At 34.9% G+C, this 23273-nt stretch overlaps 1 protein-coding gene and 1 long non-coding RNA gene across 5 annotated transcripts in view; one reads left to right on the top strand and one right to left on the bottom strand.

Moving 5' to 3' along the window:
* The window catches only part of SYT1 (synaptotagmin 1), a 522786-nt gene that overhangs the window by 127515 nt on the left and 371998 nt on the right, over positions 1–23273 (bottom strand). For 3 of the 4 annotated variants that reach the window (XM_045588281.1, XM_036456670.2, XM_036456669.1), the window contains 3 exons: positions 12052–12236; positions 5344–5466; positions 1371–1538 (listed from right to left, as the gene is read on the bottom strand). In XM_045588281.1, coding sequence (XP_045444237.1) covers positions 1371–1538; positions 5344–5466; positions 12052–12236 — 476 coding nt within the window. The remainder of the gene's footprint in view (positions 1–1370; positions 1539–5343; positions 5467–12051; positions 12237–23273) is intronic. The other variant, XM_036456675.2, reaches the window with a different exon arrangement.
* LOC123653209 lies at positions 88–23078 on the top strand. The gene is made up of 3 exons (XR_006742879.1): positions 88–99; positions 1285–1286; positions 22961–23078. It is a non-coding gene; the product is annotated as an uncharacterized LOC123653209 (long non-coding RNA).

The raw sequence follows: 23273 nt of genomic DNA, 5'->3' as shown, positions 1-23273 counted from the left end.
TTTACAGGCAATTTTAAATTTTCAATAATTAAACTTCTTGAAGTTAGACAAAGTACTAATAAAATTATTACTAATACATTAAAAAAATAAATGACATAGGTAACTCAAAACAAAAGGCCACATAATATTACTTCAACTAATGTAAGAGTCTGCTTAGTAAATTGTGGTTAAAAATGACTAACCTAAGATTCGTACAGTCAAATGATTCTAATTATCATTTGCAATTTGTTTCGTTCTGTTTTCATGTTATGTTCTGTAGTGTATTGATCATAGTGATTAACTCTTCATAAGCTGAGTATTTCCAAAATGGTTTTACTGTTACTGTAAATTAACTATCCTAGGCATAGAAAAAGGTATATTTTTAATAGGGTTACTCACATTAGGAACTTTTATCTATAAAAGTTTCAGAGTGAATAGAGATACTGCTCTTTTAAAAAATGGAGAACAAAGTTCTAGAAAAATGACTCATGGCCTCAGTTCCAGCCATTTCTTTCAGACCAGGATGTTCACTGACACGAGGCATGTGCTTTCTGAGGGAAGGTGGTTTTGAATCAGCCTACTGGGAAGTTACACACATTTCTTTTTTTCAGAAATGTTTTAAGTAATGCACCTAAATAGTTTTCACATATTCAATAAACCCATAAGAGAATAATTTGTACGTGTGACTTCTAGACAAGACCATAGAACTTGTCTATGCAGAGATGCCTGAGGCCTGCAGAGCACATTTTCCTGTTGAATTGTCCTATGGCCAGAATCTCTCATTGTTATTATTTGTCTGAACTAAATGAAGAGCACTAAGGAACAGCCTAGAGTAAAAGACAAATGCTATAAGTGCATAAAAATAACATCTCCACCTTTTTGTTGAAAGAGTAAGAAGAATGATTTGAGAGGGCTCGGTCTGCCCCTGTGCACACGGAAGTTGGCAGTGAGAGAGATGTCTATTTGCACCATTTGAACAATGGACATAGCTTACTTTACCCTGTGATTGCAACAGGGTTTACCTTTGTTCAGGAACTTGGAAACTTAAAAAAAATAACTCCATTATTTTTTTTGACTTTATTTTATTGAGAGGAAAATGTCAAGCCTATTTGCACACACTTGAAGGTGACCTCACTTTTCATATATGGACATGACCTCTCAGTCATATTCCAGTCTGCATTATATTCTGTAATGGCCAAGCTGAATCTTGCTTTGGCTAAATCTAAATGGATGCAAAATCCTCACTGGATGGAAAATAGGAATGGTCAATATTCTGAATGGAATCACTTTAAATCTCTGAACCAGCAGTCATGCGCCTGTCTATGTGTCAGGATGAGCTTAGTTGCTTATCTAAGACAACTGAGGAAAAATTGATAAGTGTAAGACAATACCTTGAAAGTAAACTGCTCATTGAAGACAGGATTGAGGGTCTTTCGGTGGACTTTCGTCTCAAATTTCTTCTTTTTGTCGGGCAGCAGAAACACTTTCACGTACGGGTCAGAGGTGCCGCCCATGTCCAAGGCGGGCAGCTCGGCAGCCTGGATGATCCCCACCAGCAGCTGAAATAAACAACGGGACGCAGCAAACACAGGCATTGGTGGGCGATTTGGAAAAGATTTATTTGTTCACATTGCTGGATACTGTGATCTCTCCCTCTCCCTCTTTGCTTTTAATAAACATTTCTCTCTTATGAATCTGAGCACAGAAGGCAAATGAAGTGAGCTGTACAGACTTCAGAAACCCAATTATGGCAGATGCAGGCTCTAGAAAGCCTGGTTTTAAGCATAAAAGAGGCTTTCAAAAGGTTGCTGATTACAGTTAAGTATGGAATTCATAATTGCAAAAGAGTTGCAATCAAATAACTTCCCAGTTGCTAAAAGCCCTTGTGCGTTATTTTTCTTTTAGGGCATGATTTGTAAGTGGAAATAAATTGTTAAACAATCACAAGTGTATAATTATAAGGTAGGAAATTTTTTTCTGAACCAAAGCCTCAGATCAACTAACTAGAAATTCCTTAGAAATTAGGTATCTTTTTTGAGATAAAAATAAGATCTTCAAGTTTTTATCATATTTGACCTATCCTTATCTGCTGACTACTTTTGTTTTAACTGATAGGAAAATGATTGCTATATATTAAACTCTGTGTATAAATATAAGCATTGGGTCAAAGAACTACAATTTTAACTTCATGTAAAGGAAAACAACTTTACAGATATGGCTTTTAATGGTAAGTGTAACTAATTTTCTGTTTTGTTTTTTTCAAATACAGCAGAAATATCTGCATTTTTTCAAGTCTGTTTTCTTACTGATACATTCCTATGTCTTGCTATGAATAAGAACACAGGCTGGCATTTTAAATACTTTTGCAAATAAAATAAAAGCTGTGAGTGGACTATTCTAGATGCTCTGACACCAGACATTTTGTATCAACAGATTGCTCTAGATTCATATAGGAAACAAAAGTAAATTCTCTTATTATTGTTCAAAATATATAGTCCCACCCCCCAAAAAAAGTATACACAGTTTAATGGCTGATAGTTCAGTTTTGGAAATGAAATGTACTTTAATAAACACCAATTTTATAATTATTAAAAGTGTGTGTATACATAGTGAAAAAGCCAACGAAGTAAAAAAGCAATTCACCCCTCTCCAAAAAAGTCACAGTTATTTTCTGTAAATCTGACCCACTATGTTTCTAAGTGCATTTGGGTAGTTGTCTCATTTTTTAACCTGGATTATTGCCCTAAATGATTTTTTGGTTGTTTTAATGCTTCAATATCTTTGTGATATCATTATATAACAATAGCAATAAGAGTATTGGATTGTAGGTATACAAAACACAGAGACAGATGATCAAAGAATAAAGTAGACATCAGATAATAAAGATATATTTAGTAAATCAAACAATTTGTCTTGGTTTGCCAAATTGGTATCTAGTTTATGCATTTAGATTGCATGTGAATAAGCAAGATTCTATATTTTTTTTCACTTTTGCAAAATAAAATTCTTTTGGGCAGGGAAAGCTCTAGAAATATACCTAAACTCCCTAAAACCAAATCATCCATATTTTAAATATTTTTGGATATTTTTTTGGCTAGGGGTGGAATTTCTTCTTTCAACTCCCCTACGACTTCTGTCTGAGATAAGTAAAAATTTCCCTTCATCGTGAAAGCATCTTAATTAGAATTCCTTAGAGTTCTCTTTTAGTTTGGGTAACAAATGTCTATATTTGATTACAGCCTTATGTGGCAAGTTCCTCAGACTTTATCTTCCATGACTCATAGAAATCATTTTATAAATCAGATTGGTTGAGAACATTTGGAAAATCAGTACATAATAATAAAAGTTTCATCAGGCAGAATCTTCTAGTTCCTTAGAATAAAATGCCCTTTTAAAGTTGATGTTTGCTAGAAAGGGAACAGTAAACACACTCATATTTTTGAGTGAAAAAAATCAGTGGTATTATTTTCTTTAAAATAGTATTTTATAAAATGACATTTATAGTACTGAAAGTCAACTAAGAAATTTTGAAATTATGACTAACCAGGATGAGATACCACCAGATTTCTACTGAAAAATTTAACATAGAATAAATTAATAGAAAAATATTGGATCCATATAAAAAGGCAGATTAAATCACAGGAAACATTATATGTGAAGATAATATATGTGGACCTTGACTTCCCCTAAAATATATTTAAAAAATTTTTGCTTTCAAACAAGTCCTGATGATCAATTTTAGCATAAGTGATAGAAATGACCTAAATACCCTACTTAACTATAAAAGGAATATCTACAGATCTATATAAATCCTTTACTTATCTTTAACCAATATGCTATTTTCTAAAATCTATTATGAAATAACTAGGTAGGATTGTAATGAAGCTGATAAAATAAAATAATTATTTTAAAATATTTTATTGATTTCAGAGAGGAAGGGAGAGGGAGAGAGAGAGAGAGAAACATCAATGATGAAAGAGAATCTGATTTGCTGCCTCCTGCATGCCTCCTACTGGGGATCTAGCTCACAACCCGGGCATGTGCCCTGACCAAGAATTGAACGTGGGACTCTTCAGCCCACAAGGTGACAGTCTATCCCCTGAGCCAAACCAACTAGGGCTAAAATTATTTTTATAATAATATGATAGAACATATCAACACATTCTTCATGAGAAATGTAGAAATTTCAGAAAGTGAAATTTCAGACATTATTTGAACTATCAATTTTTAAATAACCCCCCGAATTCCTGCAATGGTTTAGAGCTCTCGCACAGCATTACTGACTGGACATTTGTTCTCAAAGCTGAACCTTTGAGTTTGATTTATCCGTGGTTCATTCCTCATCAAACTGGAAATAATGAACACATGTGGTATTAATAGTAATTGTACATACTTCACATTTACCAGTTCCTCCTCACCCAAAATGAGGAGTGAAGCAAAACAGAATGGAGAGTTTTAAATCTCCCCTCTCGAAGAAAAAGGCTGTGTCCTAAGGATTCTTAAGAGTCAGATCTCTAACTTGGCCAGCTCCACTAATTCTTGTCTAGCTTTTTTTACTTTAACAATTAAGAAGCTAAAGGAATATATTCATCAATGTTATAGAATCTGGAAGGCCTTTTTATGTAGAGAGGTTTCTAACAGCTATCTTGGTGTTACTTCTATAATGCAGTCAATAAAAGGCAGTTAATATTATTGTTAATCTAGGTGGCACTTCATGGCTTTTGAGAAATTGAAGCATATATGCCTGTTTCATTACCTCCTTTAGTGTTTTGACACTTTTTGGGCAGTAGTCATAGGCACTAGAAATCAAGTTCTTAGTCTTTTTATGTTCTAGACCTTCTATCTTATTAGCATCAAGAGTTTGACCTAATATCATGATATTATTATACAAGGCATGCCTTTGAAACTCATGAATTTCAATTTTCCATCTTTGATTCCTGTCATACTGATACGTTATGATTCAAAACTTTGTCTTGAATGGTGGCATAACACAAAGGCCCCTCTCCCTGCTTGGATCTAAAGCCAGGAAGTGTAGGAAAGATTGTCCTAGCTAAGGCTATGAGGGGTGAGATGTGGTTGGAGCTCTCAGAATAAGTCTGACTGCTTCAAGTTAATTTGTATTCTGCCTCCTATTATAAGTGCCATACATTAGATGTAATCAGTTGAATACTGTGAATTCTAATTACCATACATTAAATTAGCAAGTAGGGGACTGCCTGTACTCAGAAATTATTTCATCAATAGCTTTGATAATTGCATTTTCCCCTTGCAGCCAACAGAATGTTTTAAAAAGTAACTTGCTTCAATTTCTGCTTGGTAATTTCAGGCAACGTAATGGAATAAGAAAACATTCTCCCCTCTGACCTGGTTATTCTGGAAATCATAATCCAAGGAGTATTGAAGTTTTCCCAATTTCTCATCTTCTTTGGGTTCTTCCTTTTCTTCCCCATCAGTCAATCCGGTTTCAGCATCATCATCCTTAAGGGCCTATGAGTAGGGAAATGGATCATATGTGAATTCAAGTGAATTCCATCAAAATCCAAATGAAACTGGGCTTGTGGTTATACTTCCAAGCTGTCAAAAGCAAGCACCAAGATGCTGGAAATCTCAGTTTGTCTGACACACATTCACATTTGATGCTTACATATTTTTTAAAAATTCCATTTGTGCATGGAATTCTCCCTCCTCCCCTGCCCCCCCACCCCCCACCAGCAAGCAACATGGAAGCAATGGAAGAAGCCCCTAAGAATATTGCAAGCAAAAAATGTAAAGTTGTTGCAAATGTCAACTTGGTATTATATTCGGCTCTGCTAAAACTGCTTATTTCAGAATTATAACAAACATGCTATTAACCAGGCCAGGTTTCACATTCATGTAGGTTAAAGCAATTGGCACTAGCCATCATGTAGAACCATTGTTACATGCAGTGGAGCAATTTATGTGAAATGTGTGGCCTTTTGTTGCCTTGTTTCCTATGAAAAAACAGTTGAGTAAGTGATTCTCAGAAAAATTTAATTTGTCATGTGTCATATATACATTTGCAATGGTTATGGAAAAAGAGGAAAAACATGCCACCAGCAAACATATGTTTAGAGAAAGATCTACCCCATTTCCAGTTTAAGTTTACCATTTTGTTTTCATAACAGCTCCATAGAAAGCTAGGCTGAATTAAATTGATTTATGGGTCCATTTGATATCAAAAAAATAAAAAGTGATATTTGTAATTTTTTTATACTGAAATCTATATAAAAGGTTATTTTGCATTAATGAACAAAAATTTTGGGACTGAACTCTCAAAGCTCAGTTTGTATCAGTTGAATAATTTTTATAACCTAAAACTTAAATGTAATATAAATTGGAACACTAGAAAGCTCATTATTTCATAAAGTGCATTAAAATGCTCCTCCTTTAAAAACCAAAAACTATATAATATTTCCCCCAATAAAATGAAAAGATTTTGTGAAATAATGAAAGGTTATAAAGATCATAAATATTACTAGTAAAAGCTTTGCTACTGGGAATATTCATTCTACTACAAAGAATTAAAAAAAGAATCAGAAGTCAATGAAGACTTATTATTCAAAATTAACAATGATAGTGTTAGATATCCCTAACCATTAGCGAGGTTGATAAAAATTTTAAATCTTTTTATGGACCATTTTATTCCTTTCTTCTAGAGACTGCCAATATATAGCCATTGCTCATTTTTCTATTGTTGGTTGCTTTTTATTGATTTGTAGGGACGACTCTGTATTTTAGTGGTTTTGACCTTCCTGTTGTTATAGATAGAAAATATTTCCTCTTAGTTTTTGGTTATGGTATTTTCCCTGCTGTGTGTGTGTGTGTGTGTGTGTGTGTGTGTGTGTGTGTGATACTGTAGACCTTCACAGGAATCAAGTTAAGACATCTGAGTAGTAGATTGTTTTATATCTATGACAAAGTAAGGGAATCTTAATTCTTGTCAGTAATCAAATAAACCCGAGCATTCTTATAGAATTGGAATCCAAGAAGCATAACTGGGCTTCAGAAAGGCATTGGAATCATTGGAATCATTAAACTACGGCTCAGCCACTCAGTAGCTCCCACCACTCCCAGCTCCCAGGTGCATGTTCTTTCTTTCTTTCTGCTGAGAGAAGACTTTCTGTTGACGTATCCATTAGCACAGAGACCCTCAATGGTGCTTCCAAATGGCACCCTCAGTCTCTCAGTTGACAAGGTTTTCCAATTTAGCTTTACCCAGTGAACTCCAATTTGATTCCAAAAAAATCCTGAGACTTGGTGGCATCATATTAACACACTTGTTTGTGTGGGAAGATCCGATAAACAGAGTTGAGCTGTAGTCAGAGATGCTTTTCTTTTGTGCTTCCTGAAAAATTTCAGGAGCTTACAAAGACCATTAATAGACTAGTGTAGAATGTTAAAAAATTTGGTTAACCATATACCATTTAATTTGGAAATTTTAATTTATACTTCAGTGCTTTCTTGAATAATAAAAATGTTGATTTACTGATAGCCAAAGGCAGGGAGCAACATAATTATTTTAAAATGTATGCTAATCTTTTAATTTTTGTGTGGGGTAGGGTGTCACTAAAGTGAAAAGAAAAAATCACTGAAACCTAAGCGGTGTGTAAGTCTTTAATGCTGTCATTGATGTGCTGAGAAAATTGTAGCTTAGGTAATGTGCCTCCCTGTAAGATTTTAATTTTTTTTAAATAAAAGCAACCTAATGCGTACATCTGTCTGAAATATCTGCACATTTCTATAATAAAAGATTTTACGGATTAAAATACTTTTTCAAAAGTCTCCTTCAGAACTGACAATTTGCATATCATGTTTCAGCCCGGTGTGATTTGAAATAGCTGAGATATTAAATCTCCTTCTCCCTGAGTGGTTTTTGCCCTAATAAAAGGTGCAGGACCATCTCTGCAATTATTCTGCATGAAATAGGTCTAAATTTTTTATAATTTCTCAGTGCCACTGTTCATCACTACAGTGATTAAGTCTATTCTTGTCCCAAAGGCTGAGTTTAACCAAGACATTTTCTGTACTATTACATTAAATTTAGGCCTATTAAATCAGTGGCCATTATAATATCTCGAGAGCAATACCAGCCCCCATCCCTCCCCCAGTGGAACAAAATGCAGAAGAAACAGCTTGTAAACCCCGCAGTTCTGAGAATTTGATAAATTGCTGTAGAAAAAGCTGTGCTGGGAACATCGACCTTGTTTTAAATTTCAAAGATTTAGTGCTTATGCTTCTGGTTTGCTTTAAACATCCAAAAGGCACTTAGTTCACAACCATCAGAAGGAGCACTTGTACATTCTAAGTTAAATTGTTCAGATTTGGATTTGATAGGACCCAGTAGAAAGGGAGCAACAAAGAAATGCATTTTCTTTCTGTGCCCATTGGTTAAAAACTTGAGCTTTCTAATAATACTCTATGTAACCAGTTAATAATATTGAATATGGGGACCCTTCATTTAAAAAAAAAATCAATTTAGTTCAGCCTTGATGTGTGTCAGAATAGTCCACCCTCAGCTGTGGAGTCCCAGCTCCCAGGCCACTAGATGTATCCGAGCGTTGACGTAGGTGTGTCTAAGTAGCAGAGGAAACCTACCGCAAGGGACAGTCCAGAACAGTCATGAGACACAACACAGATAAGGAGGACATAGAAGGAAGAAATAAAAATTAAAGTATCTACACACATTAGTGAAAGCAATGGAGAAAGGACCTTTCCAGACCTATGACTTTCTAAGTTGATATTTTCCCTCTGTATTTTTAGTGTTCTGAAGTTTTAAGACATTAGAAAAATCTTAAATATATATCTTTTTCTGTGTAAATACTATTTATAGTTTGGTTTTTTTTGACATTAAAAAATATTAAAACATTCTTCCTTGGCTATAAAATTTTACCTTAGAGACATGCAGCCATGAACAATGAAATTTAAATTTCTGTGACCTTTTATATGGATTGAAATAGTAAAAACATTGATTTTCCTAAACCTTGGTATCTTAAGAAATTGTGTCTAAAATCCCTCTCACATCTGTTTTTAAATAAGTACATTATCTTTCCCATGTTCATACCAATGTTCTGTTTTAAAATATTCTAAAAAATATAAATATTTAAAAATAATTTTACTTTGTATTAAGGCTATTTTGAATTTGTATGATCAAATGTGATATGGCATCTTAAAATCTTTGAGTTACATTTTGCTTCTTCATCTTTCCCCTTCATAAAACGATAAAACTCATTAATAGTTATTTTGTCTGCCTTAAAAAAGTTTCATAAGGTACTGTTATATAACTGTTTATTAGTAGTTATAGAGCTTATTTTCACTTATCCAAACATTTAATTTGTTTGTAAGTCATTTAACATTTAATTGTTTATAAATCAAAACAAGACCTATAAAAATCTTACATGGACAAACTGATTTACTTAAATAATTAAACACCTTTTTGAGGGTTGAAATTTTAAATGCTATGTTGTGACAGTAAATTGCTATAAACCATCACTTATTTATTAATACTTCCTTATTTGACTTATTTTCTGTTCCCCTCCCATTTAAAGGAATAGGTGACCAGTGAAAAATTAGCTACAGTCAGTTCTCTGTATTTATTACTTTTGAGATCTTGGTCATTTAACCAGGTTATAACAGGGGAGATAAACACTACTACTATTTTTAAACTATAGTCTTTTATGTCACACAGAAAAAAATTTCACAATGAAAAATACAAATTTCTTGTCTTAGGAACAAACATTATAGTTATTTAATAGAATGTTAATATGATAGTTATTTAATTGAATGTTAATATAATCTATCTATAATAATAAAAGCATAATATGCTAATTACACTGGATAGCCAAAAGACCTTCTGGACGTCCTTCTGGACATCCTTCCGGACGTCCTTCCGTAGGACCTTCTGGACAAAGCCGGGGCTGTGAGGGTCAGCTGAGGCAGCTGGGACTGCAAGAGTAGGCCAAGGCTGTGAGGGGCTGCAAGGGTCAGTCAGGGCTGCAAGGGCTGGCCAAGGCAGCTGGAGCTGTGAGGGCTGAGCCCCTTGCATGAATTTTGTGCCTCAGGCCTCTAGTAAATATATAAAAGCTTAATCAACTCTTACGACCAGTTGACTGAATGATTGGCCCACTGGCCAGTAGCTATGACACACACTGACCACCAGGGGGCAGACGCTCAACACACGAGCTGACCCCTGGTGGTCTGTGCATTCCCACAGCCAACCTACCGTGGCTGGCCAACCTCCCACAGTCCCTCCCCCCTGATTGGACAAGACAGCCCTGATTGGTCCTGATTCATTGCTGGCTAGACTGAGGGATCCAACCCATGCACAATTCTGTGTACTGGGCCTCTAGTATAATATAATTATATTATCAAATAATATAATAATATTTGATACTTTTAGCTTTTAATTTCAGGATACTGGAGTTTTAATTTTATTACAGTTACGAAAATTATAGTATTATATTTTCAACCTACTGTTTGGCATATTTAGTGGAAAGTAAAGTAAAAATGATTCATTTCATGTCCATCTTGAAGATTGTTTCTACATTTAAACATTGTTCAAATAAATCTGTATCAAGTCCTGCTTGCTATAGCCATATTGAAATAAAGCAAGAGATGCTTTAAAATCTCAGTTTCTATGTAACAGATTAACCAGAAAGAAAAGTCCTTATTAGACACATGTGTCTGTAGTTTTGTGCATTGGATTCCATGGTTGTAACCCTTCTTACTCTGAGCTCAGGACAGAGCTCTCTGAGCGTGAGCATAGCCTATCCATTCCATGGCCCTGAAACCTAAGAAAGATCAGGGAGTGAAAAATGAGCTTTGTGAAATTATTTTCAGTAGACATTACTGTGTCTTTGAGAAAAGGTGTTTAAAACGAGAGAGGGGCTATTGTCCTGAGTGAGTGATTAAACTATACAAATGTACTAACATGGCTTTGTTGATTCAATTGTTTCTAAGATTCACATATTTATGAGTTTACTTAATAATTAATACTATAAGATGAATTTATAAAACTGCATATATATGTTGCTATTTTGATAGCAACATATGAACTTTTGAATTATTTGAAGGAAAACATTGATAAATGAAAATTTTATTTTTTTGAATAATCTTTCTACATTTTAATATGAATAAAGTGTTATTTAGAAATATCCATGGTGGATATGATTCAAAAAAACTGAAGAGGCACTTAATCATTTTAATTACTAATAGTAAAGTATTCTGAACCAAATCATTCTGTTAAGTTAGCAAAAATACAGAATATAAAGGACATGCAAACAGCTTCCTTAGACTTGAGAAAATAACCCAACCAGATTGATTTTATAATCTTTGTTATGGTTTTAATTGTTCCAATGTGAGGAAATAAGAATTTTGCCTTAAATTCTACCCAGTTCTTTAGGGCCAGCTCCTACTTTTCTCCCTTTCCTGTATCATTCATTATTCCCAAGCACTAATTATTGATCTGGATGGATCATACCATGAGCAGCTTTCATCAAGTGTGATAAACACCTTTAAGAATCAGTTATCTAACAGCAATTAAGAACAGTGATAATGTGGGCAACCTGCTTGGGCCCCTCCCTTCAGCAAGAAGCTTTTCTGTAATAAAACTTTACTTTCTCTCTCTCTCTCTCTCTCTCTCTCTCTCTCTCTCTTGCTCTCTCTCTCTCTCAAAAAAAAAAAAAAAAGTGATAATGTTAGAAAGGTGACCTGCCCAAGAGGGAAAACATTCAGATATTCTTTAATATGTTCCTTAAACTATAATACAATTAAGACTGGCTAAGAATATTCAGGCATCATTTCAATATGCTGATACACCAAGAAGGTCATGGAAGCCCTTTTCTGTCTTATATCCTTAGGAGACTTAAAAACCCTACCAAATATTTCCATTGCACTTTGGGATATTGAATAATGGCTGAAAAAATTACAATGCATTTCTAAAACAATTATATTTACCCAGAAGTTGTTCATTTCTATACTTATCTCACATAAAAGAATAAACCATTTATTAATTTCCAATAAAATCTCAGAAGAATTATGGAATGAATACATTACCTGATCTTTCATGGTCTTCCCTAAGTCTTTCACATCTTTCATGTTAATGGCATTCTTTCCTCCCTTTTCCTTTCCCTTCTTCTTGTTTTTCTTTTTGAACAAACATTTCTTACAGATACAAAAGCAGCAGGTCAGGACTAAAAGGACCACGACTATGGCTATGGCAATTAAGGCCCATGGTGGCACTGAAAGAAAAAAAAATGTGCAGAGAACATTAGTAGTAAAACACACATGCAAAACTTTTAACTTATGGGCTAAAAGCTACTCACTCATTTATTTCCATTCATTGAGCACCCATTATGCTCTAGTCTGGGCTCTCTGTTCTGCATTACTTTATTTAGTTGTTTCTTAGGCCTATAGAAATATTTTTTATTTTGCTCTTCCAGATATGTCAAATATTTCCTCCCTATTGCTTTTCCTGCCCCTCCAAGCTATATTTTCATTAATCCATCCATCCATTCATTCATTCATTCATTCAGAGCATTGCTTTGGAGTTTGACCTCTGATTTTAAATCCTGGCTCCACCATTTACTAGCTGCGTGACCTTGAACAAATTGTGAACTTCTTTCTGCCTCAGTTCCTTCATCTCTAAAGTGGAGGTAAATTGGTAGGTAGCTCATAGTCTTTTTGAAGTTTAAATAAGATGCAGTGCCTGGCACATGGTAAAATTTTAATAAATATTAGTTGTTATTACTCATCTGATAAGTACTAGGGGTTCTATGATGTCTGGGTACTATGGGAGTGGAAACCATTAATCAAACATAAAGACAAATGTAAAATCATAATGGCAGAGAGGTTAGGGGAAAGGTGCTTGGTGCTCTGAAAGCCAATCACAGGGTACTTGACCCACTGGGATCTCCAAAGGCAGGGCAGTGGTTCTATGCTCAGTGGTTCTCAGCCACGGTTAAAACAGGCTTGGACACTTATAGGCTGTGCAATTCTGGCCAGATTGTCTCATTGTTCTGAGTTTCTGCTTCCTTCTCTATAAAGTGAAGATAATAGGGGTACCCAGTTCATCTATTTTGAAGATGAAAGGAGTTAATATACTAAAAAGTTTAGAATGGCATCCAGCACATAGCAAGGACTCAATATTAGCTGTATTAAGTCAAGACTTGGAGCTAAGTACAGTGAGTAGAGCTCAGAGTACATGTGGGGACATAAAACTTGCACACCGATAAATATGTAAAAAGAGATGAGTCCACTGAGTGAAGTTCAGTGGGTATGTGAGTGGGACTGAGAGGGGGGAGATGATTGCTAGACAAGGGGAGGCTTCCAATTTATAGGCTCTGTTGAATATAGGCACACTGATATATAAACAAGTACACCCAACTAAAAATTTTTATCACAAGTTGTCCATCTACTAAAAGTCATTGTACTTTCTTATTTGGCACCCACCACACATGTGCCTATCAAAAATAAGTTCCCGTGAAAACATTCAGGATTTCACTTTGCCAGGAAAGGAATTACTCAACCAGAAGAAATAATTAGATTGCCTATTGTAATCAGAAAAGACATTGTGCACTGAAATGTTAAGAGAAAGATAAATTTTCTGCCAGCTACATAAACATCACTAGAACCAATGAATGCTGGACACAAGACAGGAGTAGCTTGATAAAGTAATAACAAAAATATTAACTTCTCTTCAAACCTGAGAAAACCCACTCCATGCTGTCACTGTGTTTAGCTTCAAAGAGTAGAATATGTACTGTGCATACTATTCAAGATTACTATTGACTACCAGCTGTTAACCTAAGGACATATAAAATCACAACTTCCAAAATTGTATATTCAGCCAAAGAAATGTTTGTGTGAAAGTTTTATCTAAAAGTTTCTTACCTCTTTTAATCTAGTTAAATGCCTAACAAGCATTAATGAGAGAGCCTATGTATTCATTGCAGATGAGATAACCTATAACAATAAAAGTGTAATATGCTAATTAGACCAGATGACCTTTCGGTCGCAGCTGAGGCTGTAAGGGTAACCCCAGTCCCGGGTGCCTGCCAGTGGTCAGAGGAAAGCCCGGGTCCCGGGTATCAGAGGGAAGCTGGTGCTGGCAGCCAGGGAAAGAAAGGCCTATTCTTGCATGAATTTCGTGCATTGGGCCTCTAGTATTTAATAATGGCTGTTCATTTTGAACCTTGTAAATTATGCTCCTAGTTGGACTTGTGTGACAGTCTCTCAGAGAGTGATGTGAAAGTCTCCTAAATTACACAGGACAAGATGGAGATCACTTGACAACTTCACAAAAAGAAAATAGGCAGTCAAAAACAGACACATTATTTAATCAAAAGGAGTTAAAGGGATAGAAACATAGGATTATAGTCAGAAATCTGACATAGTGCCACTTGAAGATAAATTATAGCCACTGGAAAACTTATTTTGTGACTTTTATTTCTTAAAGTGCTACTGTCTCCTAGATTTCCTTGCAATTGATCTTCTGAATAGTTTTAACTTTGAGAATGCTGTATTGAATATATGAATTAACAAAATTTTCCTTATAATTTACTGGCATCTTTAGATAGAATTAATTAAAAAAAAGTTGTTTTGTGCACTCATCTGAAAATCTGATTGACTAGTTAATTATAATATAAATCACCATTTAATTCCATTTATCATGTTAAAATGATTATATTATATAAAGCAACCAAATATTTAAAATTTGATATGTTTAATAAAAAACACCATCTATCATTTTATTTATTTGAGTATTAGTAGGCAAATCTCCTGGGATATAGTTTGGATTAGGCTGAAAACTTATTGAAGACCTACTTATTATGAGTCAGCAACTGTGCTACTGTGTTACATATATTATCTAATTTAATCTTCACAGCAATTTTGCCCATTATCCCTTAAATTTTGTATAGAAAGAAAAAATGGCATAAAAACTGTAAGTTGAATAGTTTGAGAAATACAAATATTTCTTTACATTAGTAGGTTAAGATGTACATACTTTAAATGTATACAAAAGAAAAATTATTTTTGAGCTTTGAAATCTCTTTAATAAAAATTTTTATTTTAAAAACATCAGTGAGGCAAATAATAGCATAATACTGCCAAGAGTGAATTCTATAATATAAAAGATAGCTTCAATGAAAATAGGCTCATCAAAATATTGCTACTGGTAGAAAGCTATCAGCTTATTGTTATTACTACCAATTAATGGACTTTTGTGATGAGAATTAAAAATTTTAATTTAAAGAACTTTCAACAGAAAATTATAGACTAGTGTACAAACTCTTCATTAAATATGTCAGTTTTATTTTCTAGTTAATGAACTAATCTGATATTATTTAACCCAAAGGTAAACCAATGCATAAGCATTAAATCAAAGTCAAATCAAAACTACTTCTGATGTTTTAACTTAGACTTTCTGGTGGGCAGAATAATGACACCTCAAAAATGTCCATATTTTATTCCCTGAAAACTGTGAATATGTTACCTTACGTGGCCAAAAGGACTTTGCAGATGTGATTAAGGATCTTGAGAAAGGGATATTATCCTGGGTTATTCAGAGGGTCCCAAGAAACTGAGTAGAATGGTAGAATGGTGGTTACCAGGGCTGGTATAAAGGTGTGTGATGTGATGGGTGTGTGTGTGTATGTGTGTGTGTGTGTGTGTGTGTGTGTGTGTGTGTGTGTGTGAGTGTGCATGAAAACATTTAAGATATACTGACTTAGTAAAAATTCAAGTACGTATATTAAATCATCACGTTAGATACCTTAAACTTACACAATGTCATTTTTTATGTCTCAGTGTCAAAAACAGAAGGAATCAGCACTGCTGACACTGTGATTTTAACTCAGTAAAACCTGTTTGGACATTTGACCTCCAAAACTAGAAAATAATAAATTTGTGTGATTTAATGCCTATAAATTCAGAGTCATTCATTATGGCAGCAATAGGAAACTCAAGAAATACACAGCAGACCTTGGAAGGCCTGTAATATATGCTGCATATAGGTGGTTATACAATTGGAATATTAGTGTGGGCTATCTTTATATTTTCTGTGATACTTCCTTCTCACTCACCCTTTTACCTCCCTTCTGCAACCGTTCTCATAATACTAACATTGTACCAAAGATGCTCTCAAAGATAACCAGTGGTTCCCTTTTAGAGAAACCCAAACAACAGTATCTGTGGTATGAGAAAATCTTGATCAGATATTCCCTCTTGAAATTTTCTTCTGCTTTTGTTTGTATTGTTCTTACCAACATCTCTTTCTAAGCCTCTGATTTTTCTCACTTTCTTTCTCATTCCCAAGTCTTAAAAAGAGTTATTCAGAGTTTTTAGCCTCCTGCTCATCTTCATGTTCACTCATTTTTGAGCACATCCTTTCCCATGCCTTCTCCTTTTAGGTTGGTTATTCCATTCTGCTTCCTCATCTCTATGTTTGAACTGTATTCCCCACTGCCTACAGATTGTTTCCTATGAAGCCTTTTGTCTCCTCAAACTAGTTCTCCAAACCAACTATATGGCTTTTGCCTGTGCTTCTTTCATTTTATCTGCCTCTTAGACATTGACACAATTCACATAGACATGCAAAAATTTTTATTCCCGAATCTGACTGATTTGCAAGTTGTGCCATTTCTTCTTTGATGTGTTTTATTTATTTCTTATACACTTATTTGTACTTGTAAGGGGTGAACCTGAAATCTGCTACGTAATCACTCTTCCCATCAATGATCTCTTCTCTCCATTATCTCTTTTACCCTCCCACTACCTCCTCCCCCCAAATCTCTCTCTTTCTCTCACCAATAAAAACATATCTTTGGGTGAGGATTTAAAAAAAAAAAAGTGTCACAAAAAACAAGGATATTTGTGAGTATACATTCATAAAAGGGAAAATTTTAATATTACTAAATAGCAGTCCTATTTGTCAAGTTCTCAAATCCAAAGTCTACTCATCATTCACACATTGTACTCAGACCTACAGAATGAGCAGTTGGGGAGAGGCACTTTTTAAATCTACACAAAGTGCTTTATGGCCAAGGGGAGCCCTGCTCTAGTTCTCCTCATTGCGAGCTCTCACTTCTAATAGGTTTTTCTTCCCCATTTTCTAAAATGCCTGTCTGAGTACTATCAGCTTAACAGTGCTCAGTAAATGTCAGGTGAACTCAAAAGAAACCCACATAGCCATGTTCTTAAGGTCAAGTGGAAGTAGAGTGGACAGTCTCTGAGGTACACCACCATCTGAAGTGTGTTTGCCGTAGGTCTGCTCTCAATCCCACTTCCTTAGCTCTGACTCTCTCCCGCCTCATTTTCATTTACAGCCCCCTATTGCAGGCTCCTAGGCTGGTAACCTTCTGATGGATTTGTGCATTGGGTCAAGGATTAATCCAGGGCAAAACTCACTGGTTTTGTATTTCCTGCCTTAACTTCATGTTTAAGGAAGCTCTGCATTATCTATCAGTCCCATTCCTATTCATCATGTTATGAAACAACCTTAAATCCATGTCTCTTACATAAGACAAGCTGTATTTGCTTCTCTGAGAAATATAAGCTTGTTCATTTACATCTGTCCTAGATATTACAGCCCAGAAACTCAAGATGACACGAATAATAAACTATTGCTACGGCCACTACAAAATTTGGCAATAACCTCAAGCATTTTCTACCTTTGACACATCTGTTTTGTCATAGAAGTGCCTTACCACTGCACTTATGTCTGTTATTTATTTTATGAATAATCTACATATTTTCCATTCTTATATTTACTGAAGCTTTTTACCATCTTCTTCTTTTATCCAAAAATAATCCATCTTTCTAGATCAGCATACATTAATGCAAGATTCAGAATAAAATATGAAAATAAATTTTCTATTAACCAGTAGGAAAAATAACATGTATTTCAAAGTTTTGTTTTTATTATTTATTTATTTTTTAATTTTAAAAATATATTTTTATTGATTTCAGAAAGGAAGGAAGAGGGAGAGAAATAGAAACATCCATGATGAGAATCATGGATTGGCTGCCTCCTGCAAGTCCACTACTGGGGATTGAGCCCCAACTTGAGCATGTGCCCTTGATCAGAATCGAACCTGGGACCTTACAGTTTGCAGTCCGACGCTCTATCCATGAGCCAAACTGGCTAGGGTCAAAATTTTGCTTTTAGACTGTTTAGTAATAATTTTTAAAACATGAGGACAGTAATTTTTCAAAGGTTGACTTAAAAAATAAGCCTTGATGTTACAAAGCTTTTCTATATTACAGAATGCAAATAGGAAAAAACAAAAAACAAAACAAGCCTTTGGAAATATGTGGATTAATATACTTATTAACCACTATTGGAGATAGGACATACAAAGCAAAATCTAAACAATGTACAAAGTCATACAGAATATGGTTTATGATTAACCCAACCAGTTAAAGGTCAGAATGAAGAATTTCTCAAGTATAGACTGAAATGGCTTCAAAGACTACACATTCCTGGCTCCTGAGTTCTAAACAAACTGACCTTTCCCTCACTCTTTAGAATGGTAGTTCTAAGCCTCCTTTTAATTATATGGCACCTTTTAAAATAGGACATGCTATGGGCCATCGATGGCAAATAAGCAGTTTGTGTGCTCTGTGTGTATTTAAATTCCACACAATTGGGAGTGTCACCTTTGTAGAGATTACAGGACTAGGACACCACTGGACTCCAAATTACAAACTCCTTTCCCAGAACATCAATGTACAATTCACCAAGATTACTGAATTAGGGAAAATTTACTTCAACATTTGTTCATTTAACCTTTCATTTATTTCTTCTTGGCTATCTCTTGCATTATATACTGTGCCAGAGTGGTGGGGAAACAATACAGAGAAGCTGGGTCTTTCTCTAGGAGCTTATGAAGACTTAACTCACAAAATAAAAATTAGATAGGAAGCAATAAAGAATTAAGCACAGAATTCAGCGGAGTAGGGTAGTAGGCTGGAGAAGGGCAAAATAAAGAGTCCAAAAGTTCGAGGAAGGCTTCGTGGAGGAGGGGAGCTTGGAAGCCTTGCTTGTTAACATAGTGAAAATAGCATTTTGGGGACTCCAGTTAGTTTCCTCTTTCCCTTTTCCCCTGACTCACTCCCTCCTTCCTCCTGTCTGTCATCTTCCCTTCCTCTCTCTCTTCCTTTCTCCTTCCTTCCCATCTGTCCTGTGGTTTTTAGACTCCTTTTAATGAAATTTATCACCCAGTAACTACCTTGTTAAACAAAGCTCTCAATAAAGCAAAAACTTAAGGAAATCTACTTTAGACTTTTTAAAAAATCATATTTAGTGAAAAGACATTTTGTTATAGTAAACATAAAGAGCTTTCTTTAAGTAATCTTCAAAATTACCTTCTGAAGAGCACATTTTCCTCTTACATTGATTGTTCTATTTAGCTTTTTAGTATGTGCCTCTGACAAAAAAGCAAACTGGGAGATGTTTCTGTATAAATATGTCATAAAAATGATCTAAGCTACTGACTGCAGTGCGCTACCTGTGGCTTTTTAAGGCAGATGGATGGTGTAATCTACAGTAGAGGGGAGAGGCTCATTCATTCCTTTATCCAGTCATTCATGTGAGTGTCTAGTTAATACATTTAGTGCTCAGCACATTGGAGGAACAGTAAACAGGTTTAAGTAATTTACAAACAGGTTTAAGTAATGTCCAGCTGAACAACTGTAATTAATGTACATAAAGCAAAATGTGAGCAATACGAGAAAGCATGTTAGGTAAATGAAGTGAGATCTTTTGCTAGATTCTGATTCTACCATGTAGTCAGAATTGCTATTTTACTTTTCAAATAAACTCCTATTTAGAATTATTTTTAAAAACTCTATAAATTTAATAAATGGAAAATCTGCCTCTCCTTGCCCATAAACGCTTTACTGAAGTTTTACGTAGAAAACTTCAGTAAAATACATTATATTGCTTTGATATGCACAAAGTCACAACAGACATATGGATAAATTTTTACCAGAACCTCTATCCCGTTGATCTGATTTCAATATGTACTATGCTATTGAACAAATTCACAATTCACAGCCCCTGCTGAATAACTTTCTAAGGTTATTGATGTTTCTTGCTGAATGCAATGATTAGTCTTGATAACAAAAGTTAGTTGACTGAAGGCAATTTTATTTGCACAGGTATTAGTCAAATAATTAACTTTATGAAATGTCTAAGTAGTCTGCTTTCAATGATAAGGCAAAGTCCTCCTATCTTCACAATATTGGAATGTCTGCAATTTAACAGGGAAAAGGATGTTGCGTCTCCAGGCAGAGATAAGCCCCAGCACAAATTCCAGAGGATTTAGATAAGGCTCCTCTGTAGGCCTAGGAGCTTGCTGCCTGCAGGCTCCAGGGAGAGTGCATCAGTAAACAGAAAGGGATGCCAGGTATGTTGGTAGAGATGAGGGCTATTCATGGGCTAATCAGTTCTGAAGCCTTTGGAAGTTCGCAATAGTTTTCAATCATGCTGTGGACCACACAATTTCGTGGTTAAAGGGAAATCCATTTATCCTGTAACATTTGCAGTATGCCTCACTTGAGTTCTGCTTTCAAAGTTCAAAACTAAAAAAGAGTTATACCTGAGGTTCAACTTCTGTATTAGAAATCTTCAAAAATAATGATATCTTGGATTCTGAGCCAATTAGTATTTGCTTTCATTATGATGCTTTGAATTTGACTAGCAATTTTTTTTCATCTGTTTTGCATTAAAGATACAGGAGAGGGGAAAAAAAATCTATCCTAGGAATTAAATATAGCACCTATTTGTTGGTGACTTTTGGATAACTTAATATTTGAGTACCTACTGGTTTCTTTGCTAGGCAATTTAATGTTCCTATGATTGAATCAAATTCTGATGAAAGAATATCAGTTAAAGGGGTAGATATAATCCCTGCTACCTTATGCTATTTTATAGCTTCAGTTCAACAGTTATAAGAAACAAACAAAAATGTCACTTAGTCTTACTACCTGCTTTTTGAAAGACTTCCCCCCATTCCTCCCCCGAATCTTGCTGGTTTATTATTCTAAGAGCAGGCAACACATTTTTAGAATTCTCTGCAACTTGGAGAGATTTGATTGTACTGACAGGAGAACTGTGTGGTTGCTATGCATGAGCGCAGAAGAGCAGGATGTTGGAGTCTTTGCAGTCATAAAAGGAAAGAGTCAGGCTCATTAATTTCATTACTATACAAAGTGACAGGCAGACAACAACGGAAACAAAGCCTCTTGCTTGTCTAGCTATCCACAGGACATTTTCCCTTGATTATCCAATGGATTCCTGCGGCTCTAGGCCCAACATTAATTTTCTTATCTAACTGTTGTTTTTCTCTGCTTCTATCAATGGTGTTTCTCTTCATGGCTCTTTTATCTGTCCAATTCCAAATATGTAGCTTCATTTTGTTTTGTTTCCTGGTTCTTAGATTTGAACTCTTATCTTCTACAGCTCCCATGATCCTTGATTCATTTTCTGTTCTTGCTTTTAAAAGGGCTTCTCTATGCTAGTCTTGTGTCTAGTGGCCTTTTCTTGTTTTTGTTTTTTTCCTTTTAAGTCTTATCCTTCTACTGTTCAGAGCTTGTACTTCTAAGTACTGCAACTGTGGACATATGACTTCAAGGCTCTGCACGGATCTTGCTGGTTTTTGTAGATTCTCACAGATCTTCATTAGGAATGTAGAATTCCTTTTCTTTTCATTTGTCAAAATCAGTCATTTATCCATTTAAAATATTCCCAGTAGATTCTTTTAAATATCTATCTGAGGAATAACTACACATGAGCCTGTACATGGTCTGTCATCCACATTTATTTATGCCTTCTAATTTATATAATCATTTAGATCCTTGTTTTCTAGTAGCTTTGCTTCTTCAACATGGGAGTCTACTTGAAGAGGAATACTATTATCTCCTTTTCTTCTACCTCTTTTCCATGAATATTAATTGGGTTGGGTAGAAGCAAATCTTAAGCAAACATTAAGTATTGAATAAATGAAAATATAAGTAAAGGCATTAAAGTCTTCAAGTATTATTCACACATAGTGAAGACATGACCCCATGAACACCTTTGTAGAACTAAATGATACACTTTTTGGTAACACTGCAGATCAAACCCTGATAAAACTTTAGTAATATATCAACTTTCTAGATCATTTAGAAAATGTGCAAGTATTCCTTATTTTTTATACTAGGTAAACTATGGAGAAAGCAAGCAGCAGGCTCATTTCCACCTCCATCAATTATTCTTTTGTTATATAGTCCCTTGAAAAGATTTTCTTAAAAGTGCATTAGTAATGCTGATTTGGTTTCCCCCTTCTTATATCCAGCACCTTCAGTACTGTAGTTGCACTTATTGATAGATGGATACATTCAAAGACCTGCAGTGGATGCCCCAAACTGCGAATGGTACAGAACCTGACATATACTAAGATTTTTCCTATACATACTTAACTTATGATAAATTTATATCCAAAGTTAGACACAATAAGACATTGAACAACAACTAATAGTAGAACAATTATAACAATGTATTGTAATAAATATTATAGGACTATGATCTCTTGTTTTATCTACAGTCATTTATATATTTCAGTCCAAACCTGAGTCTGAGTAACCATCCCTTCCTTGCAGTAAATAGCTTGGTGTCACTTGTTTCAGGGGGTCCCCAGCTGAAGTCTTCCTATAGGCTCGATACTTTCTAGTTGCCATCAATTAGACCATGTTTTCTCTTCAACCCACAAACTTAATGCCTTTTCCTTCTTAACTAAGCCCTTCTCACGTATGGAGGCCTAACTCTTGCAGTTTGAGGTATGACAGCAAAACTAGCATGAATTTCTTTTCCCTTCTTCACAATGTCATAGATAGAAGATGTGTTCTTACCATTGACTTAGAAAGCTTAGCATGCAATTTTTTTTTTTACTTAAAAAAAAAATGAAATCAAGAACTTTTACAGTTTCACTTAAAGAAAGCACTTTACCACTTCTTTTTGACATATCTGAATTGCCAGCTTCACTACTTTGTGCTTTGGGGCCATTAGTAATTTATATAAGTGTTACTTTAACAAAAGCACTGTGATACTATGCTGACTAACACTGAGGACAAGCTGGACAAAGGGATGATTCATGTCCTGGGCAGGACAGAGTGGGATGTTCTGCTACTCAAACCGGTGCACAATTTAAAACTTAAGAATTGTTTACTTCTGGAATTTTCTGTTTAATATTTTGGGAGTGCAGTTGACCACAGGGAACTGAAACTACAAAAAGTAA

The sequence above is a fragment of the Pipistrellus kuhlii genome, unplaced genomic scaffold, assembly GCF_014108245.1.
Source record: "Pipistrellus kuhlii isolate mPipKuh1 unplaced genomic scaffold, mPipKuh1.p scaffold_m20_p_3, whole genome shotgun sequence".
NCBI classification, from domain to species: Eukaryota; Metazoa; Chordata; class Mammalia; order Chiroptera; family Vespertilionidae; genus Pipistrellus; species Pipistrellus kuhlii.
Note: the sequence above shows the minus strand (reverse complement) of the source record. Positions and strands in the feature narration are given on the sequence as shown.